At 52.2% G+C, this 20,980-nt stretch overlaps 1 protein-coding gene across 2 annotated transcripts in view; it reads left to right on the forward strand.

The window, feature by feature from the left end:
* LOC122918385 (carboxyl-terminal PDZ ligand of neuronal nitric oxide synthase protein-like) overlaps window positions 1–20,980 on the forward strand; it is a 262,893-nt gene that overhangs the window by 202,892 nt on the left and 39,021 nt on the right. For both annotated transcript variants that reach the window (XM_044266749.1, XM_044266750.1), the window contains exon 5: window positions 15,674–15,782. In XM_044266749.1, the coding sequence (XP_044122684.1) occupies window positions 15,674–15,782 (109 nt within the window). The remainder of the gene's footprint in view (window positions 1–15,673; window positions 15,783–20,980) is intronic.

Below are 20,980 nucleotides of genomic sequence, written 5' to 3' on the forward strand. Positions count from 1 at the left end.
CTTAAAAAAAAAAAAAATATGAGAAGTTAAGTGCTAAATCTTAGAACATATCACCTCATACTTTATTTTTGGGAAAGTGGGGTAGAAAAACCCCCGAGGCAGCATTTTTAGAGGCTTGCAAATAAGCGAAAAGAGGCAGCCACCGTAAAAGAGAGCGAAGGCTGAAGGCGGGCTGGCCTTCGGGAAGTGGACGATCCAGTGAGTCCTCCAGGAGCTTCATCAGAGGAGGGGAAGAGTCCGCCGGTCTCTCGGTAGGGGAAGAAGGGAGAACCACGGTGCCACAAACTGGAAATGAGCAGTGGAGACCAAGCAACTGTATGTTTTTAAAAGCGATAATATCCCTTTGAAGGCAGAAGGACAAGTTCCGTGGGGATTGAAATAGAAGGTTTTAAAAATGGGTATAATTTCTAAGCATTATTTTCCTAATGGAATCAGATACTACCCTAACCTGTAATACACAGGCGGCATCCCGTAATTAGGAGGGAAGATAGGCTATGTAGTAATTACTCACCACTGTCATTTTGGGGAGCCACAAAATCTCTCGGGATTCTTAAAGGTCTCCAATATCCAGGCTGTCCCTGCACAATCAGATCAAGACCTCCCCGACAGAGACGATCCTGTTCTCTAAGTTCCCTGCCTTCAAACTCGGCGTGCCCAAGTTCCCCCTCAAACCCCGGCACACGTTCCCGTGGCTCCCTTGTCACGGGAACGTGGCAGGGGCCCGGGTCCCGGAGTCCCGGAAGGTCCGAGGAGGAGGAGCAGACCTGGGTGCCCGTACACCAGGTCTCCTTTGAGCCTCGTCCCTCAGGAGCCTCTGCTGGGCTCAGAACGGGAGATCTCTCCCTGACGTCTGCTGTCTTTTCTGAGCCAGCTTGTCTGAGGGATGGGAGCGTTCATGGCTGCGGCGAGTCGTGTTTCATGTAGAGATGATGCTTTTATTCCCTCTAGTGCTAGAACATTCCATGGTCAGTGCCTCTTCATACATATGCATGAGTAGGAGTTACTCAATTTTACGCATGGTGAAAGTTACGAACTAAGAGGGGAAAGGGCATATCTTTTATGCTATCTGGCTTCAGTTCGTTCCCCAGGGCCGCTCTGCAATCCCTTATTCACCCCGGTACTAATTCCACTCTGTGCCGCATCCTTCTTGCCCGCTTCTGCCTGTGGGCTCCGCACACCCTCCCGCTCCCTCGGTGATCCCCGTCTTCCATGTCGTGGCCCACCGTGGCTCTGTGCCCTGCCCTCCTGTGTTCTGGGCGTGGCTCCACTTGTGTCTTCCCCATGGGCTGTGGCCAACCCTTGCCCAGCTTCCCCATCTCTCCCTGCCAACATGTTCTCCCTCCTCTCCTGAAATAGCCTCCCTCAACCCTGCCACCCCGTGCAGCAGCACATCTGTCCACCCTCAGCTCCCTCCCGGGCCCGGTGCCTGTCACCCTAAAGCTCTTTGCAGTTCGACTTTGATTTCCAGCACTTGGCAGAGACTGCGCGCTCCATGACCCTGCGTACTTCCTGCTGCCACTTCGGTGCCCCCCCCCACCCCTACCTTTCTGTTCTCCTCTTATTTTGGTGTCCCTGCTTGCTTTAACTTTGCTTTCAATCTTCCATAGTCTTGTTCCTTCTTTATCTGTTCCCATCCTCTAGCTTTCCTCAGAAGCAGGCTCTGCATAACCTGCCTACCTCGTTGTGGGCTTGGCAAAGTCCCTTGAGCTTGGGAAGCCTCAGTATTCACGTAGGACTCGGGGCAGCAGGGTGGCTCAGTTGGTGAAGTGTCTGCCTTGGGATCGAGCCCCGCATTGGGCTCCTTGCTCAGCAGGGAGTCTGCTTCTCCCTTCACCTCTGCCTGCTGCTCCCTCTGCTCGTGCTCTCTCTTTCTGACAAATAAAAACAATCTTTAAAAAGAAACAAATTCAATCAGAGCAAAAGAATGGCAAATTGCATCACAGTAACTCTAAGTGCGAAGGCAGGAACCGCTGTGTTTTGTGCACGGCTGTATCCCTGCGGTCTGCAAGGGGCCACGTAGTAAGGCTCCACAGATGCGACATGACGAAGCTGGGGTGGTTGGTGCTGAAATACCCATTTCAGGCAGCCAGTAAGCTTCCTTATTTTCTTGGTGGCCTTCTGCTCTGCCCTTCTTGGCAGCCTGAATTGCAAAGCTGGTAGGTAGCAAATAGCAGAAAACCGAGGGGCCACCAGCATGAGCGAAGCTGGACCTCTGGCTCGGGGTCTCTGTGCCCAGCCTTAGACATCTTTTACACAAACGATGGAAGATGCAATTAGGCCAACTTTAGAAAACATCACCTAATTAAACTCTGTCTACCGGGGAGGAAATCGCCCTGTGGAGGGAACACTAGGGGAATAGAGAAACCAGGCCTGGTCCCTGTTCCACTTCTAAGTGACTACTTACTTTGGAATTCTGTTTCTGTTTCATTTTCTCCTCCTCACATGGGTAAAGGGAAGGCACAAAGGGAATCTACAGATTCCCTGACGAGGCTCTGGTGGGGGAGTGTGGGCAGAGCAAAGCCAGCACCCCTTCCCTTGACCCCTTTCGCTGCTACCAGGTAGACCCTGGCCCGGGGAACCGGGGGATGGTCTTGATCTTTCCCGGGGCGCACATACTTCTGAGAGTCTGATGCAACTGGATTCTGTCCCTGAAACAGAGCCTTCCTGGACATACTTGCAGAATTTTGAATTTGTGGGCACTTTGTGGACCACAGAGGCCTGTGGTTTATCATTTCCAAGGTAAGACCTGCGAGTGCCAGTAATCGTTGTCAGTTATCTTTGAATATTTTGCTTCTCAAGCAGGGAAGGTTTATCATCAGAGGTCCTTCTGTAGGAGGATGGGGAGGGAAACCTACCTTGCTTAATAATTTAGTGTTTGAGTGATTCATGGGGTTTATTTTGTCGGCCCAAGTGGCATTTGCCCATTGTTTAGAGGCACTGCCTCTTCAAAGCAAACTAGTCTTTTGTTGGTGGGTTTCCAGTCACGTAAAGGGGAAGGGAGTTTGCATAGGACGAGCTTTTTGGTACCCTAGGTGTTTGGGGATTCACTTGGATGTGGGAGGGTTGGCACAGGGTCTGCATGTGACATTGGGGTGTAAGGGCCATTGTGTAGTCTCCCTTCACTCCAAAGGCAAGTAAAGATTGCCCTTGCTCCAGAGCTGTGGCCCTTGTCTGATGAGTCCTAAGAGACCGGGTCTATTATCGTAGTCAGGTGCTGTCCCAGCTCATCCCACAGCGGTCTCTTGGGCATTCTACACCACACACCAGTCCAGACGCCGTGTATAGTGCCCTGTCTCTCGATTCTGGCTGGGAAGCCCACGGGGCTCCCTCTTGCATCTTGGCATAGTTAGGAAAAGGTGATGCACTGCTGCTCAGAGGGTAGAGCCAGTCATGAGCCTGGCTGCTTTCCTGCTAGCCAGGACCTCAGACGGCAGAGATGAGCACGGCTGGGAGATCAGGGGCTCTGCATAGAGTTCAGGAAATACGGGAGGAGAGAAGCCGGGTTGTCTGTGAGTCCCCACAGCCTTTATTGGGAGACCCTGAGAAGCAGCTGTGGGGAAGTTCCAGCCTTTCCCAATGGCTGGTGGCCATCGTGATCAGACCATGATTGGTCAGGTCTTCTGGGTTCAGTTACCCGTCTGTCAAGTTCTTGAACGAGAATCCCAAGGTTTGCTGCATCCACGAGGAATCCTGTCCTGCTTTCAACCCTGCTCCCACGGTGGAGATCTGATTTCGATTCTTCCTTGGACCCCAGGGCTATCTAGTCCTTAAGTTCATTCTGTTTCTCTGTCTTCTGGTTCATCGTAGGAACTACTACGTCTTAATCCTCTTTGTGCTCCCATGACTGCTGTCTTCATGTAATTGTGCTCAATACATGTTTGTTAAATGGAACTGACTTCTTGTTAAATCTTTGCAAAATTCCGAGGAGATGGGTACCTTTTCTATGGACTTTTATCTAGGGTTGATTGGATGGATGGATGGACGAAGGAATGAACCAACCAACCTGTAGACCTACGTTGAACACTGAATGCCACCCGTATTTTATTTGGGGAAGGGGATAAAAAAAAATAAGAAGCTTAACATCAAGAACATGCATGACTGTTCAAGGGCAGCGTTGCCCTTGGGAACACCGAAGATCCAGAAGTCATGAGACCTTGCTCAGTTCCGCTCAGGGAGCCAGCCAGCCGTGTTGTGAGATTCACCACAAAGCCAAGGCCACCTCTGAAAATAGACTCTCTCCTTCCTCAAGGTGGCAGGAGACGCCAGCCCTGTCCTCTGTTACTGCTGCTGGGGGTGGGGGGGACATCTTTTTCTGTGCATCATCTCGGTCTTTGACTTATGTCTTGTCCAGTTTGTTACCGTTTTTTACTGATAATTCAAAACCATCCGAGGGTGTATGGGAGGAGTGAACCCATAATAAAGGGTAGATGTGTTCCTCTTGGCTTTAACAATAGCCTCGATAAAGGGGTCTTTGGAGGGGAAGAGCTAGAAGAGCCTCCGAAAATAACCCTGATGGGTGCCGTCTGCATGCGAGCACATCGCTGCCCTGTCGTTTTTGCCCCATTTGTTTTGCTCCAAGCTTTTCTTGCCAGGATGTCTCCTCTCCCGTTACCTCTTAATCGTTAGGGGGTCCTGGCTGCTGGGGCTGGGGTATCGCGGGTGCGTGTCCTTCCCGGAGGAGCCGTCCTGGCGGCGGGCCAGCGGTCCCATCTGCTCTGTCGGTCCTGATGTCCAAACACGGGTGAGCGCATTGTGTATAAACAATATATGAACACAAACCTCTATCTTTATGTTTGTAAGAAGTTTTTTGGTGTTTTGTTTTGTTTTGTTTTTTAATATCAAAAGAGCTAAATCCAAATCCCTCCCAGTTGCCTTTGTTCACTGGTGGGAAGGACAGAGCCCTCAGGAAGCAATTAAGCCTGGCAGTTGCCTCAGCTGACGCGGAGGAATTGGACAAGTTCACTGCGAGAGACAGGCGCCAAGTGCGCATAACCCAGGTCTCAAGGTCTCAGGAGAGACTGCTGCATCCCTGGCTGGGCCTCCCCGCCGCGCTTCCCCCTCGCCCCCTTCATGAATTTCTGGGAGACGCTCTTCCTCCTGCCCCCCCGCCCCCGCCACCAGCATGACTGAAGTGTCCATCCCGGTTCTAAGAAGACGGCTGCCGGCTTTTTCTGGCTGCACCTGCTTTCCTTTGGATGCACGTCCAGTGTCTGGGAGGTGTCCTCGCCCCACGGGAAGGGAAGGAATTAGCCTGCAGGTAAAATGCAGGTGGGAGCCCTTAAAACAGCCTTCACTTTAACCAGGACACGTGACTAAAAAAACTCTTCCCGAGCTCTTGCCTCAGCCGCAGATGACTCCCACGCATACATCAGGACGGCCTGGCCGCCAGGATGCCGCGCCACAGAGAGGGCCCCCAGCCGGGGCAGGCCCAGCGCAGCTCTGGCGGCTTCGGAGGGAGCGCCCTCCTGACTCTCTCCCCAGGCGGGCTCTGCACCCAGACCCCATCCCTGGCCGTCTTGTCTGCATCTTGAGACGTTTTCCCTCTCTTTTCCCCTGGATCTTGGCAGCTATTTATGCTTTGTTTCTTCCTTTTTGAGCCTATAAATAGGCTCAGGTTTTGCCATCAATAGAGCAGGGGTGCTCCCGGAGCCCGCCTTCTTAGCTTGTCCTTTCCCTGCCAGACTCTTCAGGTAATAGCTCTTGGGGTGTGTGTTTCCAAAACCCCTGCTTGTTGCTCAGCTCATTAGATCGGGGCTTCTGCGCTCTGCACCAAGCCCGCCCTGGCCGCCGTTGCCAGGGATGTCTGATGTGCTGATCCCTGGCTCTCCGCAGCCTCCTCCTCACCTTCTATCCCTCCAGGGCACCGAACACCATGGACCTTCCCTCCTTCTGGAGACTCTCTCCTCCCACACTTGTGTGCTGGTTCCTCGTGTTCCTTCTCTTCTCTCCTGGTCTTTTCCTGCTGTGTTTTTTGAAGGCTCCCCATCTTCTGCCCTTTGTTTCAGTCAGTACCATTACCAGGATTCTCAGTGAGCCTGAGAATTCTCTTCTTTCCCTACCTTCTACGAGGAGGGATCTCCTGCTTCCCATGGCTGCAGTCGCCCTCTGCATCCTGGTGGCTCCTAAGTCTGGGCCTCTCTCCTGATCACTTATTTTTACTTATCTCACCAGAAGGGCCGTCTGAGTGCTTTAGTCACCCCTCAGCGTTGACATGTTCAACACCACTTCCCTATGCCCTCTCCTTTTCCTGCTTCTGTGTCCCATAATCTAGTTAGTGTTTTGTCTGCCCAACTCAGAATCTTCCTCCTCCTCCTCCTCCTCCTCCTCCTCCTCCTGTCCAGGGAAATGGCTCTGGAATCCATGTCCTGCTACCTATCATCACTGCTGCTGTCTTAGAGCTTCCCCTTTTCTTGCCTGGACTTCGGGCCCATCAGCCTGGTTGCCCAGACCGTGCACTGCCCAAGTCCAGGCTGCATCCATCCCCTGCCCTGTGCTTGGCATCTGACTTCCCAGGCTAGCTCTCCTGACTGTTTGTATGTCTGTGGATGAGAAAATGAAAACTTGACCACTAGAAGTCTCGCCCAGTGTCTCACAGTTAGGAGCAGCAAGACCAACACTGGAGTCCAGCTCCTCGGCCTGCAAAGGTCCTGGTCCCAATTCTTCCTCTTCCCCCACGCCTTCCATGTTGTATAGCCTCTCCTTGGCCTCTCTTCTCCTGCAGTCCGTCCTCCCACCACCGGGACTACCAACAATGTCACTGCCCTGCCTAGTCCCCATCAGTGCCATGAGCACACGAAGGGACAGCTGGGCTGTCCTCACCTCCCTCTGCCCTCTCCTCCTGCTGGTCCCTTGCATGTGCTGTGTTCCTGGTGCCAAAGCACATTGCGCTGTTTCATAACTCTGGGCCCCCAGTTTTGTTTTTTTTTGTTTTTTTTTTTTTTTTTTAAGGGAGAGAGCATGTGTGTGAGTGGGGAGGGGCTGAGGGAGAGAGAGAGAATCCCAAATAGGCTCCATGCTCAGCGCAGAGCCCGACACAGGGCTCAGTCATGACCTGAGCCAAGACAAGAGTCAGATGCTTAGCCGACTGAGCGACCCAGGTGCCCCTCACCCTTTTCTTTGACTCCATGCCTTCTCTGGGCAGTTTCCCTTGCAAGGGGTGTTCTCCCTTCCCCGTCTGATGGCTGGCTCTCCTTGGCTTATCCAGATCTGCTCCCCACCAGGCCAAGTGCCTGCCGGCTGGACTGTGTGTGCCATCCATGGGCTGCCTCCCCGTCATGAGGGCTCTGCCAGGTGGTACACGGTTCTTTCTCTGGGCTCTGGCAGCCGCCTGCCGTCCTGCTTCGGGGGCCCTGGGGTGACAAGGGCTCCCTTGGGGACTGTGCTATCTTCCTCTCTCCCTGTACTCTGCCCCGACCTTTGTAAATAGTCCGCTAGTGCATGCACCTTGGGTGACTCCTGTGATTTTTTTCGTGCCAGGCCGCAGCCTGAAGCATCCCCCTCCACAGTCCCCATCACCACTCACCTCTTCAGGATGCTGCTGGGACAGCAGCTTCCGAGTGCGCCCTTCCCGGGAGCAGGCCAGCTCTGCGTCCCCCACGTCCCCAGGGCTCTGCTCCTCGGTCTGTGCTCGCCCCACTGTGGAGCACTACGAGCTCCTCGAGGTCAGAATCTGGACCGGGCTCCGTGCTGCCTCCCAAGACAATCTGCTGTGGGGCTGGGGAGGGGGTCGGCAGAGTAAGATACATGTTTCTTAGACTAAAGTTATGCCGAACCATCCCCAGGGCTCGGCACTGCCTCAGCTGCTGCTCTTGGGTAGTGGGAGACAGCCGAGAGAGAGCGCTTGTGGCATCACGGCAGGAAGAAAAGAATTCTCAAGCCAGGACAGTCTTTTCCCATCCCCCAACCCTGGTGCCTGGCTTCCTCAGTCCCCCCAACCCAGCCCTTCCCCAGACTTCCAAAGTGAAAACAGAGGACATTAAAACGTGATTGGGAATTGTAATGAGATCAAGGATGTGTCTGCTCCACCCCCCAACCCCCCATTTTGTTCCAAGATCTGCTTGTGGCATGGAAGTAAAGATACATGGTTCCGTATAATTAAAAAAAGAAGAAGAAGAAGAAAAAGAAAACAGGAGATCGTGATTGAGAGGAGGTTGTCTTGGGACAGATTGTCCTGGGCTGTGGGAGGGGTTTGGGGGTTGATGCCGGCCCCCCCACCACATTCTCTTATCCTTGAGTCCTGAGCTGATGTGCCTTCAAGTGAGCTGTGATTTGGACCTTCTCTGATGTAGGATAGGGAGGTGGGTCAGAGGAATCAGAGAAGGAAAAGTACCTGGTCATGCCAGCCGGGCCCTGGAAGGGGAGTGGGTGCCCTGTCCTTGCTTCCCGTCAGGCGCATGGGGGTTCCCATGTGCCGAGCAAGTGATGGCGGAAGCGGGGGTGGATTAGAGCAGAGGACAGAGTGTGTCATGAATCCCATGAGTCCCAGGAAGCTCCAGGTGGGTCATCTGAGGACTGACAGCCTTTGGAAAAACTAGGATGAGCATTTATAGTATTCCTGGGTTGGTCTATTTGAAGAAACTCGGGTGGAAGGTGGGCAGGCGGGGATCGCAGAGAAACCAAGCACCTCTCCCCCGAGTGTCCCCTGGAAATCTTTTCCACGTGAGGATGAATTTATAGGCAACCAGAGAGAACCTGTGAAGGCATCAAGGACTTGGGAACATATCTGGAGTAAGGAAATTCAGAGTTTCGAGGTGGCCTCAATGCCTAAAAAGATATTAGTCACCACCACAGTCTAGTAATCAGAGGCTGTTTGACGGTCAGCGGTCAGCTACGTGGACAGGCAGGTCGTGTAGAAGTTGAGGAACCTGGCTGAGACGGCTGGGGTTCAGATTCTGGCTCAGAAACTGTCATGGGTTGGATTGTGTCCCCTCAAAAAGAGAAGTCCCCGTCGTAACCCTGGATACGCGTGACCCCTGGCTTCCCCTGGACCATGCCGTTGGGGAGCAGGTCTGTTAAGACACGGGACCTGGGTGATGTGTCCCAGCCCTGGGGACAGCTGCGAAGTAAGCAGTTTCACTGTGGGACCAGTTCGTGAGTTCATCGCTGTCCCCTCACGCCAGAGAGCAGCCTGAGAAAGCATCTGAGGGGAGCAGGCCTCACGTCCAGAATGGCTAAAATGAGGGATGGAGGAGACAGAAACGGAAGGAACTTCTGATAGAAGAAAACCAGCCCAAGTGATAGAGAGCCCCGGGAACGCAGCGGGAGGAAAAGCTAATCCGACCGAAACAGTAATGAGAGAGAAAAATGATCACCACAAAGGTCAATTTTATCTAAAGATTCAATTAAAGCTCAGAAGCATGGAGAAAATGTGACAAGCCGGGACCGGAGTGTGGACACGTGTCACGTAGCAGGGCTGGCGGGCTGAGAGAGACACACCAGTCCTTGGGTGAGGGGCGGGGGCGGGGGCGCGCTTGCTGCTCTGACCCTCCTGTGGTTCTGAGAGCAAAGCCCTGGGGGCTCCCTCCAAACCAGCCCCTCTCCTGAAACTGCCCCCAGGCGCTCCGAGGATAACATATTCATTTGGGGGAGGGTGGCTGGGCTGCCTGGGGGCGTCCTTGCTCTTGCGGGGTGGGATGACGTGGGATTCTCCCAGGACAGAGCTGTCCTCGGCAGGTCTGACCCAGCAGGGCGGTTGGTGGCCCCTGTGCTTTTCACCTCGTGCTTTGTTCTCTCCCAGTGCTTTGGCCTTGGAAGACCCACTGGGGGCACCTGGCTGGCGCAATCGGTGGAACAAGCGATTCTTGATCCTGGGGTTGTAGGTTTGAGCCCCACATTGGGTGTGGAGACGATTCAAAAATAAAATCTTAAAAAAAATAGAAAGATCCCGTTGGGTTTTGTTTCTGCCGTCTGCAAGCTACTCGGTAGCTTATCGTGCCAGCCACGGTCCATTCTGCTCTGTCCTGGGGGGTGTCTTTTGGGTTAGGAACGCCCACGGCTCTGAGAGCTCAAGAGAACCTCTGCTCCCTTATAGCTCGAGGCCCCCCCAATGGTGACATCAGGGGCCCAGGGGTGACTTCGCTTTGTTCTTTCACTCACAGGCTCACAGTTTAAAAGTATTTCTACAGCACATGGGTTACGGAATATTTGCCCATCCCCCGTCTCGCCCACTCTCCATCTGCCCATCCCAGACCTTTACAACTCTGAGAGAGATTTTTAGTCTCATTTCAAGGATAAGGAGAGCAGGAAAAAACTGCCCAAGGCCCCATGTGTGGTCTAGAACCCCCATGTGTGGTTTGGGCTGCGGCAGGCCCCAGGCCAGCCAGTGAGACCCTCCCCACAGGCTGTGAGCAGAACAGGGTGTGGGGGCCCGTGTGAGGGGGACGCAGCTGTGGGTCCTGGGTTGGGGGACGTGTACACAGACTTGGGAAACCTTGCTCGAAACTCTTCACATTCTCTGTAGCCAGTAGATTCCAAAGTCAACCGGCCGTCCCCACAGAGATGAGGACGGGGGAAGGAGCTCTCACACAGGAGGCCAAGGCCATGCCGGTTTAGAGGTCTTCCTATCAGAGAGAAGGCTGGGGACAGAGTAACCCGGAGTGGCGGGGAGGGATGAGCACTTGTGGACACAAGTGCAATGTTAACTGATTCCAATTGGTCCCAAAGAGGGGAGCCCATGGAGAAAAATCATGGTGGCTACCCAGATTTTTATACGGGGCTCCTTAAAAGAACACAGAATGGCAGGCAGAGCTTAAAAGCAAACGTGAACGCAGAGGAGCAGCCGCGATGGTCCGAGCTTCCGGGCTCAGTGGGCTCTAAGAAGGGGCTAAGGACAAGAGAACTGGCACAGGGGATGGAGCTCAGGGCCCGGAGCTGCCAAGCCTCTCTCTGCATCTGCCCGTTCCATTTTTCTTCCTTTTCTTCCTTCAGTGCAGCACGATCCAATCTTCAAACTAGAAATGCTAGAACATAGGAGACTTACAAAACAACGTTTAAAAACCATGAGGACAAAGGTGTCCCTTCTTTAAGTGTGTTTGAGCCTCAGGTACTTGGGTCCTGAGGTCCTAACGAATGAAATGTGAGAAAGTGGCCAGGATGAGACATTCCATGCCACTTTTTAGGAAGGAAGAAAGTCTGCGTCCAGGGATCACACACTAGTGAAGTCCTCCAAGAGATCATGACGCAAACAGTCTGTAAGAGCTCGGAAAAGGAAGTCCTGGTCACCAGGCACCAGTGCTAAAAACCAATGAGCCAGGTATGCTTACACACCCGCCCTTGAGCACTGTCATGCGAATTGGCTTCGAGCGTCTGAGCTGACCACAGTGTGGAGCAACAATGAGATCCTGTCACGCTCTGCGAACCCTGGAATGTGATTCAGTTCTGTGTCCTTGGCAAGAGTCCCTGGAGAACTGGGGGTGTGCAGGAAAGTTCACAGGGAAGAGGGAACTCCTGTTTGCCAAGCAAGCAACTTGCCGTGTGCTGGTCATTGTGTTAAATATGGAGAGAGAGAGAGAGTGTGTGTGTGTGTGTGTGTGTGTGTAAATACTGATTCAAGTGAGGATGGAAAGGGCTCTGTCAATGGAGGGGTTGGCCTGAGGTCAACAGCTGGGAAGTGGAAAAGCTACGACTTGAACCCAGATCTTTCTCACCCGCAGCCCTCAGTGCAAGCCTGGTGGGGCCATAAGCCACGGACATGGTGCCGTGCAAGAACTGTCGAAAGAGGGGGTAGTGGGTCGCTTTATCAATGAGCACATGAAGCGTGGCGGCAGTTTCTGAATATCCCGGAGGTTGCCCTATGGACAGAGGATTAGCCTTGTTCTCTAAAGCCCCAAAGGGTGGAGGTAATAAGGCGCTTACTTAAGTCCCATAACCACTTGCTGCTGGGAGCTCCCCTCTCTGGGTGCATTCCTCCTCCAAAGCCCGGGCCGAGAGGCAGTGCTGTGATCACCCCTGGTTCACTGGCGCAGAACCATGGGGAGCCGGGATCTCCTGCTAGTCTGTTGCTGAGCCCGGCCGATGGCCGATATCCGATAATCCGATATCCGGGTCTGTCCCTCACAAGGGCCAGCGTTTGTTTCCCTCTGCTGCATTCCTGTGGGTCGATTTCTAATCAACATATGCAAAAATGCCCAAGTAAGGAGAAGCTCCCAGAAAGGGAGTCCTTTAGTGGGAGTGAATCGCCCTTCGCCCTTCGCTGACACATCCTGAAGGGCAGGGACGCTGGGTGGGTTCCAGGCCTGATGACCCCCCAAAGTGTCTTTATGCTACTCTGTTTTTCTTCTGTGCTCTAGAGAGAAATAAGTTCACTTTACTAGTTGAGGAAAGGAGGTGTTGGTGGTGGGTCTGCTGTTCCTCTGCTGTGCTCTGTCAACCTGAATTCTGTGATAATCTCCAAATCTAGTTTCTCCAAGATCCCCTTTCTATTTCAGTCATTCATGGTAAGTTCATGAATAGAAAATAGAAGAGTTTATTGCTATAGATTTGAAGCGTAGCAGTTGCATTAGCAGGTGAGAATTAGAATTGTATACGAACTTGAAAATAAAAACAAGAAATTTGAAGGGCGAACAGAACCTAACAAAACCTTAGTAATCATCATTGCAGTAATATGAGCTACTGCCTTACCGTATAGTGAAATACTGTGGTATCCCACCTTTGATAATTACATAGAAAGTTGAGAAAATCGAGATGCTTTTTGGAAGCAGGATCAAAATGGCACCAGACTTCAGGATAAAGAAGAGGAAAAAGTCTTCCCTCATTCTCTGGAGCCCACATGTTGGTCTCCTTCCCTCCCCTGCCCCAACACACAGAATCACAGTTCTTTAAAAAAAAAAAAAAGATTGTATTTATTCATTTGACAGGGAGGGGCACAGCGAGAGAGGGAATACAAGCAGGGGGAGTGAGAGAGAGAGAAGCAGGCTCCCTGCTGAGCAGGGGCTCCATCCCAGGACCTCCGGATCATGACCTGAGCCAAAGGCAGACATAACTGAGCCACCCAGGTGCCCCCAGAATCACAGTTTTTAAGAAAACCATATGAAGAAATAAGTGTTCTTGGAATATGTTTCTAGACCTGGAAATTTGGATCTGCAGCCTTAATTTGTTGGTTTATTCATTTCTTGGTGAATGAGGTTGCTTGGAAAAACTTTGTGCCGCTTGGCTGTGTTGGTGGACACTTGTCGAAGCTCTGACTAGCAGACATTTTAGGTTAGCTAGAGGTTATCTTTTGTGTGTGTGTGTGTGCGTGTGTGTGTGTGGTTATTTTTCTTTAATAAGGACACTGTACCTCTCTGAACTCACGCGTAGCACCACCTGCCGTTAGTCCCCAGGGGCTGCCTCCACACACGGCCGCCCTCCCATTTGCTGGAATGTGCTTTGTCCAGCAAGGGAATGTTAACCTGCCTTGCTGCTGCTCCCGGCCACCTTCCTGGTCTCCGTGCCCTGTCGGCAAGCCGCTCTGCCTTCCTATCTGCCCTATCCGTTGTAATTCCCGTTCCCAGTCCATAGGGCATTGCATAGTAATTAAAAACTCAAAAATGGAAGGAGTTTTATGTGTGATTCAGCTGAGCTAACCGACCTTACTTCCTTGGTTCAGGGGCAGGGGGAGTGAAAAACTAGGCAGACCACATCACGGCTCGGTGCCTCCCTCCCTCCCTCCTCCGCGAGCATTAGGAACCTTCTGTGTGTCCATTACCATGCTGGCGCTGGGGGCAGCAGGAGGTCGCCCTTTCTCCTTCAAGGAGCTCTAGCGTAAATGTTGGAGTACAAGGGAGGTGCTGTGGTAACGGGGAGCCCAAGGGGGTTCGTCAGCTCCTGTTGGGAACATGGGGTGGGCAGGAAGGCTTCTCTGAACCACGTCTTGAAGGATACTGAGGCTGTCGGTTGGAAAGGCAGGTGGATGTATGTGACTGATTCTGAAGGGCTATGTAGGTCAGGACTCTGGGGAAAGACGAAAGCAGGGAGGTAGCCATGCTGAGGAGTTTGGACTTGATTCTGAGGGCAGTAGGAAGCCTTTGTGAGGTTTTAGAGGGAAATAATGAGACGTAGTTTGTGTTTTTAAAAATACCACTTTTTGCTAGCAAGGTAGAGAATGGGTTGGCCCTAGGGGAGCTAGGAAGCAGAGAGAGAGATGCTAGACAGGTGCAAAAATCCAGGTGAGAAAAGAAGGTTCTGTGAAGTAAGGCCGTACCGTGGAGGAGAAGGAGAAAATACATTTCCAAGCCGCAGTGAGGAGATGGGCTGCAAAGAACGGGGTCGTGAGCAAGAGACGTCGGTGAACAAGGGAGGGGTGGGTGTGGCTCAGGCTTCCGGCTTGATGGATCCGGGGCTCTTGTCCACATGGGGCTTGGGAGAAGGAAGGCCCGGCTTGCTTGGAGAATTACGAGGACGCTCATCAATTTACTGGGCACCGGGATAAATTTGAGACGATTCAGAGACACTCAGTGGGGGGCCACCTAGAAGGATTGCTGTGGGGGGCAGGGCTTGGTCTCAGTAACGATGGAGGAAGAGATGTTTTCGGGGAATGAGGAGAGGGAGGTCCCACAGATGCGGCCCCGATTCTCCCCTCCCCTGCCCCATGCTGTCAGCGCTCAGACCCGGCTGATCCCGCGGCAGCCTGCCCTAGACCCCTTCAGACTCCGCCAGTGGGGGCCTTGCTTACGTCTTTCCCCCTTTCCACAGCCTTCCTTTTGTCTTCACTCATGTCCCCAGCAGCCAGAAAAGAGCAGCAGGAAGTGAGTCCTCTGCTCAGAAGAACCCATCCCCGGGGGTTCCTCTTCTCCCCTGGAGCACATGCTCTGACCTTCCAGGGCCCCCATGTGCTGGCCCCTGGCTGCTTCCATGACCCTGTCACCAAGCCTACAAGCTCCACTGAAGCCACCGTGAGCTCTGGCCATTCCGCGAATGCTTCCAGCATCTTCTGGATGCCACAGGGCTTTCACGGGAGCGGCTCCCACTTCTTGCAGTGGTGTTGCCAGGGGGCTTCCCGAGAGGTTCCCTATGCTCTGGCCTCTGCCTCTCCACAGGGTCTTCCACCCTGGCTAGAACAGCCATCCCACACACTGCCCCCCGTTCTGCCTCTTTTTCCTCAGAGCCCTTGTGTTGTTGATGGAGATCCCCTGCACGTGAGCTCTATGGCTTTAGGGCTTTTGTCTGTCCTGCTGCTGCTGGGATAGCGCCCGGCCCGCAGTGGGCACATGGGGGTAGGGAGATGGGCGGAGCCATGGAACGGTCGTGTAGAGGCCGTGGGCCTGCTGGGGAGGGACTCTGATAACCACACAGACTGTCTTCATCTCCCCCAGCGGGGCCCACGCTACCGGCTTCCCGACTCCCCTCGTCTGGATAGACCCATGGACAGGTGTCCAGAAACTTGCCCCCATTTCCATCAGTAGGATGTGGACTCATTGCCCTGATAAGGATGGTAACAATTTTTTCCCTTCTAACAGACAAGCTCCCAGCACAGATTTGCTGCCTAGCAATAGCACGGGGTCCGTGTCCCACCCAGGCCCCCACTTCTGAATCCAGAGCTCACTCAGGGGAGTGTCTGGTGCTTTTGGAAAGTGCCACCTGCCTTCGTAGGAAGAGGCGAGCTCTGTCTTCAGCATGTCCTTCAACAGAGTTTACCTTGTTGGAGATTTGAACCTAATGCAATCTTCTGTGCATTTTTCTGTTCCTCTTCGTGTAGGATCTTCTACGTTTCTCATGATTCCCAGGACCTGAAGATCTTCAGCTATATCGCCCGAGACGGTGCCAGCAACATTTTCAGGTGTAACGTCTTTAAATCCAAGAAGAAGGTAAATGGGCCATCTTTGGTCATTTTTTATTTTCCTCTGACTGAACCAGAATAACCCCCCTCCCCAGTGCTGACCCCTTCCCAGTTGTCAGAGAGGCAAGATTCGAGGTGGCTCTGCATGCGTGACATGCAGGAGCCCTCTGAGTGGTCTGTCAGTGTCCCTGTGTAATGAACTTCCCCTTCAGTTTCATCTCAGCTTTGTACTCCATGACACGCGGACATCTCGAGCGATCTCGGGCCGACAGACAAGGGCTCTGGAACAGGACAGGTGGATCGCACCAGGAGTGTGGTAGGCAGAAAGCACGGCATTGACTTAAGTGACCTTCTATCATATTCTGAATATCAATCAGGGGTCTACAAGTCATGACATGTGGAGGCTAGTGGAGACTCTGTGTGCGAGGCTGGCTGTCCTGGGTGACTGTTTTGGGGTTGTAACCTTGATGCTTGAGTAAATGCAACTTTGGCAATTTGGTAGATGCTTTTTCTATCTTTTCTCCAGAATTTAACACAAAACTGGAGTTAAAAACCTGGGGTCTAGCCCCTCCTCTCTACGAGAGCCCTGAGAGATGTTATGTGGGTCACTATCCCCTATGAGTCTCCACTTCATTGTCTATAAAACAAGGAGGTGAGTCAAAAGCAGAGTTCCCCACAACGTCTCCTGGAAAATATTTACCACCCAAAATGTTCCATATCAAAATTATCCTCTTTGAATTTGCTGGGAAGTCCTAACGTTTGAGAAACTCCTTTAGCTCTGTTTAACCCAGCATCTCACAAAACTGATTTGGCCATGGGATCATGTTTTTGCCTTGTAATCTGTGTAATCTCCTAGGAGCTATTTTTCTGCAGAGGGGATTTCAGAAAACACTTTCTTTATGCCTCTAAGATTCCTTACACGTCTGCTGCTCTGGCCACAAACTACAGAGCATGGCTTTCTGTGAGGACAACTTCCAGATCCCTTCCGGGGACCCCTTCTTTGATGCTGTATGACTTCGTAGACTATGAAGCATCTTTAATGGATTTGTAGGGACTGTGTCAAGTAGGCCTAATCAGGGTAATGCGTGACGGGGCTGTGATTCACTAATGTGTGTCCAGTTCCCGACTTGCCCCCTGTGCTTTGCCGATTTACCTTCTTCCTCTAAGGAGATTGGTGTCCTTGGCCACCTGTTCCCAGACTTTTTAATGCAGATCATGGAATTTGGATAGAAGGACCTAGAACTGGAAAGGTGGAAAGAAAATGTGCAAGTTGCCAGACTTCTAGGTGATAGTACAGTGGAGGGAAAGTGTGTCAGTGGGGCCGAGTCCAGCTGCATGTTGAAGAACTGATAGGAAGAGGAGGAGGGAGAGGGAGGCAGAGAGAAGCCAGAGGGGCTGCAGACAAGCACGGGGGGCTTGGGAGGGTGAATGGCTCTTCTATAGTTTGGAGGTGTAAGGGATCTGGGAAAGGCAGTGTTCCTGAGAATTAAGAATCGGCTCCCCATAATGTGCTTTGACAGGTGCAGCTGAAGACTATGATCCCTTTTTATTCATTTTGAGTGCCCGACTGTCCATCCGACTTCCATTTCGTCTGAAGACTGGACCACATGGGCTTTGGGATTTATTAGAGCTACACACGGCATGTTATAATTTACCAAGTACTTTAATATCTAACCTTGCTTGAGTCTTCTAAAACCTCTGTGAAGAAGTTAAGACAGGTAGTTTTCACCCCTGTTTCCCCGATGACTAAATGGAAGCTCAGAGAGATGCAGTGACTTGCCCACGGTCGCCTGAAGAGGCACTGGCCCGGAGTCAGAATGGAAGAATTTTGAGCAGGGAAACCTAGGGTAAAGGGTATCATTCCTTCTGTTTGCTTTGCCATCAGATCTAGCAGAGTGACACAAACACAGTGGGGTCATTCTGTCCTTCTGCCAAAACCTGATTCGGGGAGCAGGGCCCACTGGGACTTTGACCTCTAAGCGAAGCACGGAATTAAGTTCTTATTACCCAGTGACAAGCAGTGGTCGCCCAGCTCCCTCTCAGTTCAGCTTTTCCCGTGTCTCCAAGCTCTCGGGCCTCATTCGGATCTGGCTCTTCTATTTCCCACGGCCCTTTTCCCCTTAGCTCCTGAGGCTGTTACTCTCGGAGGAGTGGGTTCTCAGGCCCCTTGCTGGCCTGCAGCCTCGCAGCTGGAAGAATGCTGTCCCCAGCCTGTGGGGTGTGCTGCTGCCTAAGTGTGCGTGGAAGAGCCAGTGAGGAGAAGTGAGTTGTGCAGCGAAGCCTGCAGAGGGGCGCGCAGGGGACCCGCCTGCAAGGTTTTACATGCTTATCCCGGTGAACCTATAGGGACGGTGATTTGCGGTTTTGTAAAGCGCTTCTGGCCTGGGGAGTTTGGGTGAGAGTTTTAATTGGCCAGTCATAGGAACTTAGGGGGTGTGGGGGTGTGGGGACTCCATGCCCTCAGGAGACGTGTGTTGCAGGGATGTTTTCAGAGCATTGGAGGTCGATCGGGAGATCTCTTGACTGGCACCAGCAGGCCTGGCTGTTCTCCAGAGCCTTTGTGTTGATCCCAGTGTAGAAAACCCACTGATGAGCTCCTTGCTATGTCAAGGGCTTGGGGTATCACTGTTTGGATCACACCATGGCCCCAGTGTGGGCACCCAGGGCCCGGACAGTCTCCTCATGTAGTTCCCGTTCACCCTGGGGAGCAGAGCTGTCTCTCCTGTGGGTTGAGAACAGGGGTGAGGTGTCTCTGCGGTCCTGTTGGTGGCCCCCACACGACCGTGATTCTGGGTCTGGGGATCCTCACGCGGGTTGCTCATGCGTATGGCCGGCGTAGTTCTCCTCTTGGGCTCTTGTCAGGAGCCGGACAGCAGAAGAGTGTGGCAAGCCAGCCTAACACCTGCTGGTCACCCAGGACCCCGGGTCACTCAGGTTCTGGCTTAGAAGGAAGTCATCTGTTTTGTTTACCTGCTATGCCTGTGACTCTTCTAAATCTCTATATGTAAGTTCTCTTACGTCATTCCTGCGGCAGGTGTGTGATAGGCGCTTGTGCACTCTTCATTGTCCGGATGGGAAAACAGAAGCTTAAGGGGCATAAGTCATAACAAGTGGGAATGAGCCCAGAGAATCTGACTCTTAACCACTCCATTTTACTGTTTTCCATCAGGAAGTTGCAGAACAAGAGTAGCCTTGTTCTCCAAGACCTGTTTGCAGTGAGATTCTCCTGCCCTTGTCATTTGCGTAGGGAGAGCTCCTTAACTCTGAATGACCCAAGGCACTCTGACATAGATTTTTCCCTTTTTCCTCTCGCTGTCTTTGTAGGGTAGGTACTGACTCCATCGTACAGTTGGGGAAGGAAAGGGCCCAGGGAAGTAGGTCGCCGTTGGTCGCACAGTGAGTCAACAGTGCCACTGACACTAGACCTGGGCCTTCCGCCTCCTCACCCCGAGCTCCAACCAACCTCTGTTCCGTGAAACTCGTAAAAGGAACGTGAACTTCTCCTCCAACCAAGTGCGATGAGAGGCATCTCGGGATACCGGTGGTTGTGTGTGGAAATATCCGATCATCAGGAACAAGTTCTGTGTGACTGGGAAGGATTGCCAGGATGGTTGGTGGACGTGTGTCTGTGGAGGGGGTGTCTGTCCCCGTGTCGTTGAGGCTTCTGCAAGAAAGGAAGGCTGGGGCTTCTCCTTGCCAGAGCTTCTAGTGGAGATGTTTCCTAATGACCAAGGCATCCTCCTTCCCCGCCTCGGGAGCGTTCGATGCTAGTATTCATGTGCAAGGCCTCTTGTCTCCTGCGTGGTCTCTTGACCTCTCCTGTGCAGTGGCTGTCGCCCTCCTGTCTTTTCCTCCTGCCCCCAGGAGGATGAGGCTGTCAGCCCGGATTAAGTGTGACTGTACTAAATAGCGCGTCAGTGCGTGAAGTGTTGGTGATTAACAGAAGCTGTAGGAAGCCCCGTTCTCTTCGCGGGCAGCTCCTTGAAATCATTTTGCCTGCCATCACGGCTCAGCTGGTTTGGGTTAGGAGAAATGACTTCCTCCTGTAATGCTGTCACCGTCAGATGAGGGCCCACTGCTGAGAAGTCTCACAGTCTGTCCTTGATCGCTTGCGATAGACTTGGGGTGATGATGACGGTCATGGGCTAAACAATAAGTCACTTGCCCCACCAAGTTTAGGATGAAGGAGAGGGAGGTCTGACACTCAGGGAAAGAGCACTTTTTTCTGTGTCTTAAATGCTGGGGTAGTGGGATGGAATTGGGAAGTCAAAATAGAGAAACCACAGGTTTCAGAACTCATCTGGTCCACACCTCTCTGTTTATGGATGGGGAAATCGGTACCTGGAAAGGTGAGTCAACTTGCTCCTGGTCACCTGGGTGGTGAGTGGCAGTAGCGAGGTTATAACCCAGCCTTCTTTACTCTATGGTCCTATGGTTCATGGACTAGCAGAGTACAAGGAAGAACCCGGCAGTGTACTGGAAATTTTAAGATCTCCTATCTCCTGTCGATGTCAAAACTCATACTCAACTTTGAAACCAAACTTTCCTCATAGCGAGCAATATTCTGGTGTCCTGGGCACTGCCTCAATCAGATTATAGATCAAGGCCATCCCATAACCTGTTGGACAGAATCCTCACCCATCTCCCATTTCAGAGCCTTCTTACCTTGGATCTTCCTCGTGTTGAAGTCCAAATATATTTTTTTGCTTCAGCATTGTGAATTCTGTACACTGCAATCATTTGATAGATAGAAGCTTAAATCTTTTACTACAGTTCAAAAAAAAAAAGCGCATTAAAGAATCATGATCTTCAGTTCTATTTTTTTGTTGTTGTTCAGACTTTGTGTTAGTTCAGGTCGAGGTAAGGAAGGGCATTGGACTTTATTGCTGTGATAGATGAGAAGAATCATGAACCAGGGGCCATTCTGGAACTGACTTATTGGACTTCAGACCCCTATAATTCAGAAGCACGTGGCAGACAGGTCTCAGGTGCGGGGGGCGGGCGCAGTAGATGAGAGTGAAGAGAGAGCCGTAGACTAAGGAGGAGTGTGCCCCACGTTTCTCCCTTCTTACTGTTGCCTTTGCCATCTTCGTATCCATGATGAGCACCTGCCTCCTCCCTTTCCTTGCTTACCCGAGGACTCATTTCATCATCTCCAGATTGAGAAATACACCTTCTTCCAGGACAGCAAAAAGCAGAGCAGTGCCCAAGGTCATTCATTAAGTC

This window comes from Neovison vison, chromosome 10 (assembly GCF_020171115.1).
Source record: "Neovison vison isolate M4711 chromosome 10, ASM_NN_V1, whole genome shotgun sequence".
Classification (NCBI taxonomy): Eukaryota; Metazoa; Chordata; class Mammalia; order Carnivora; family Mustelidae; genus Neogale; species Neogale vison.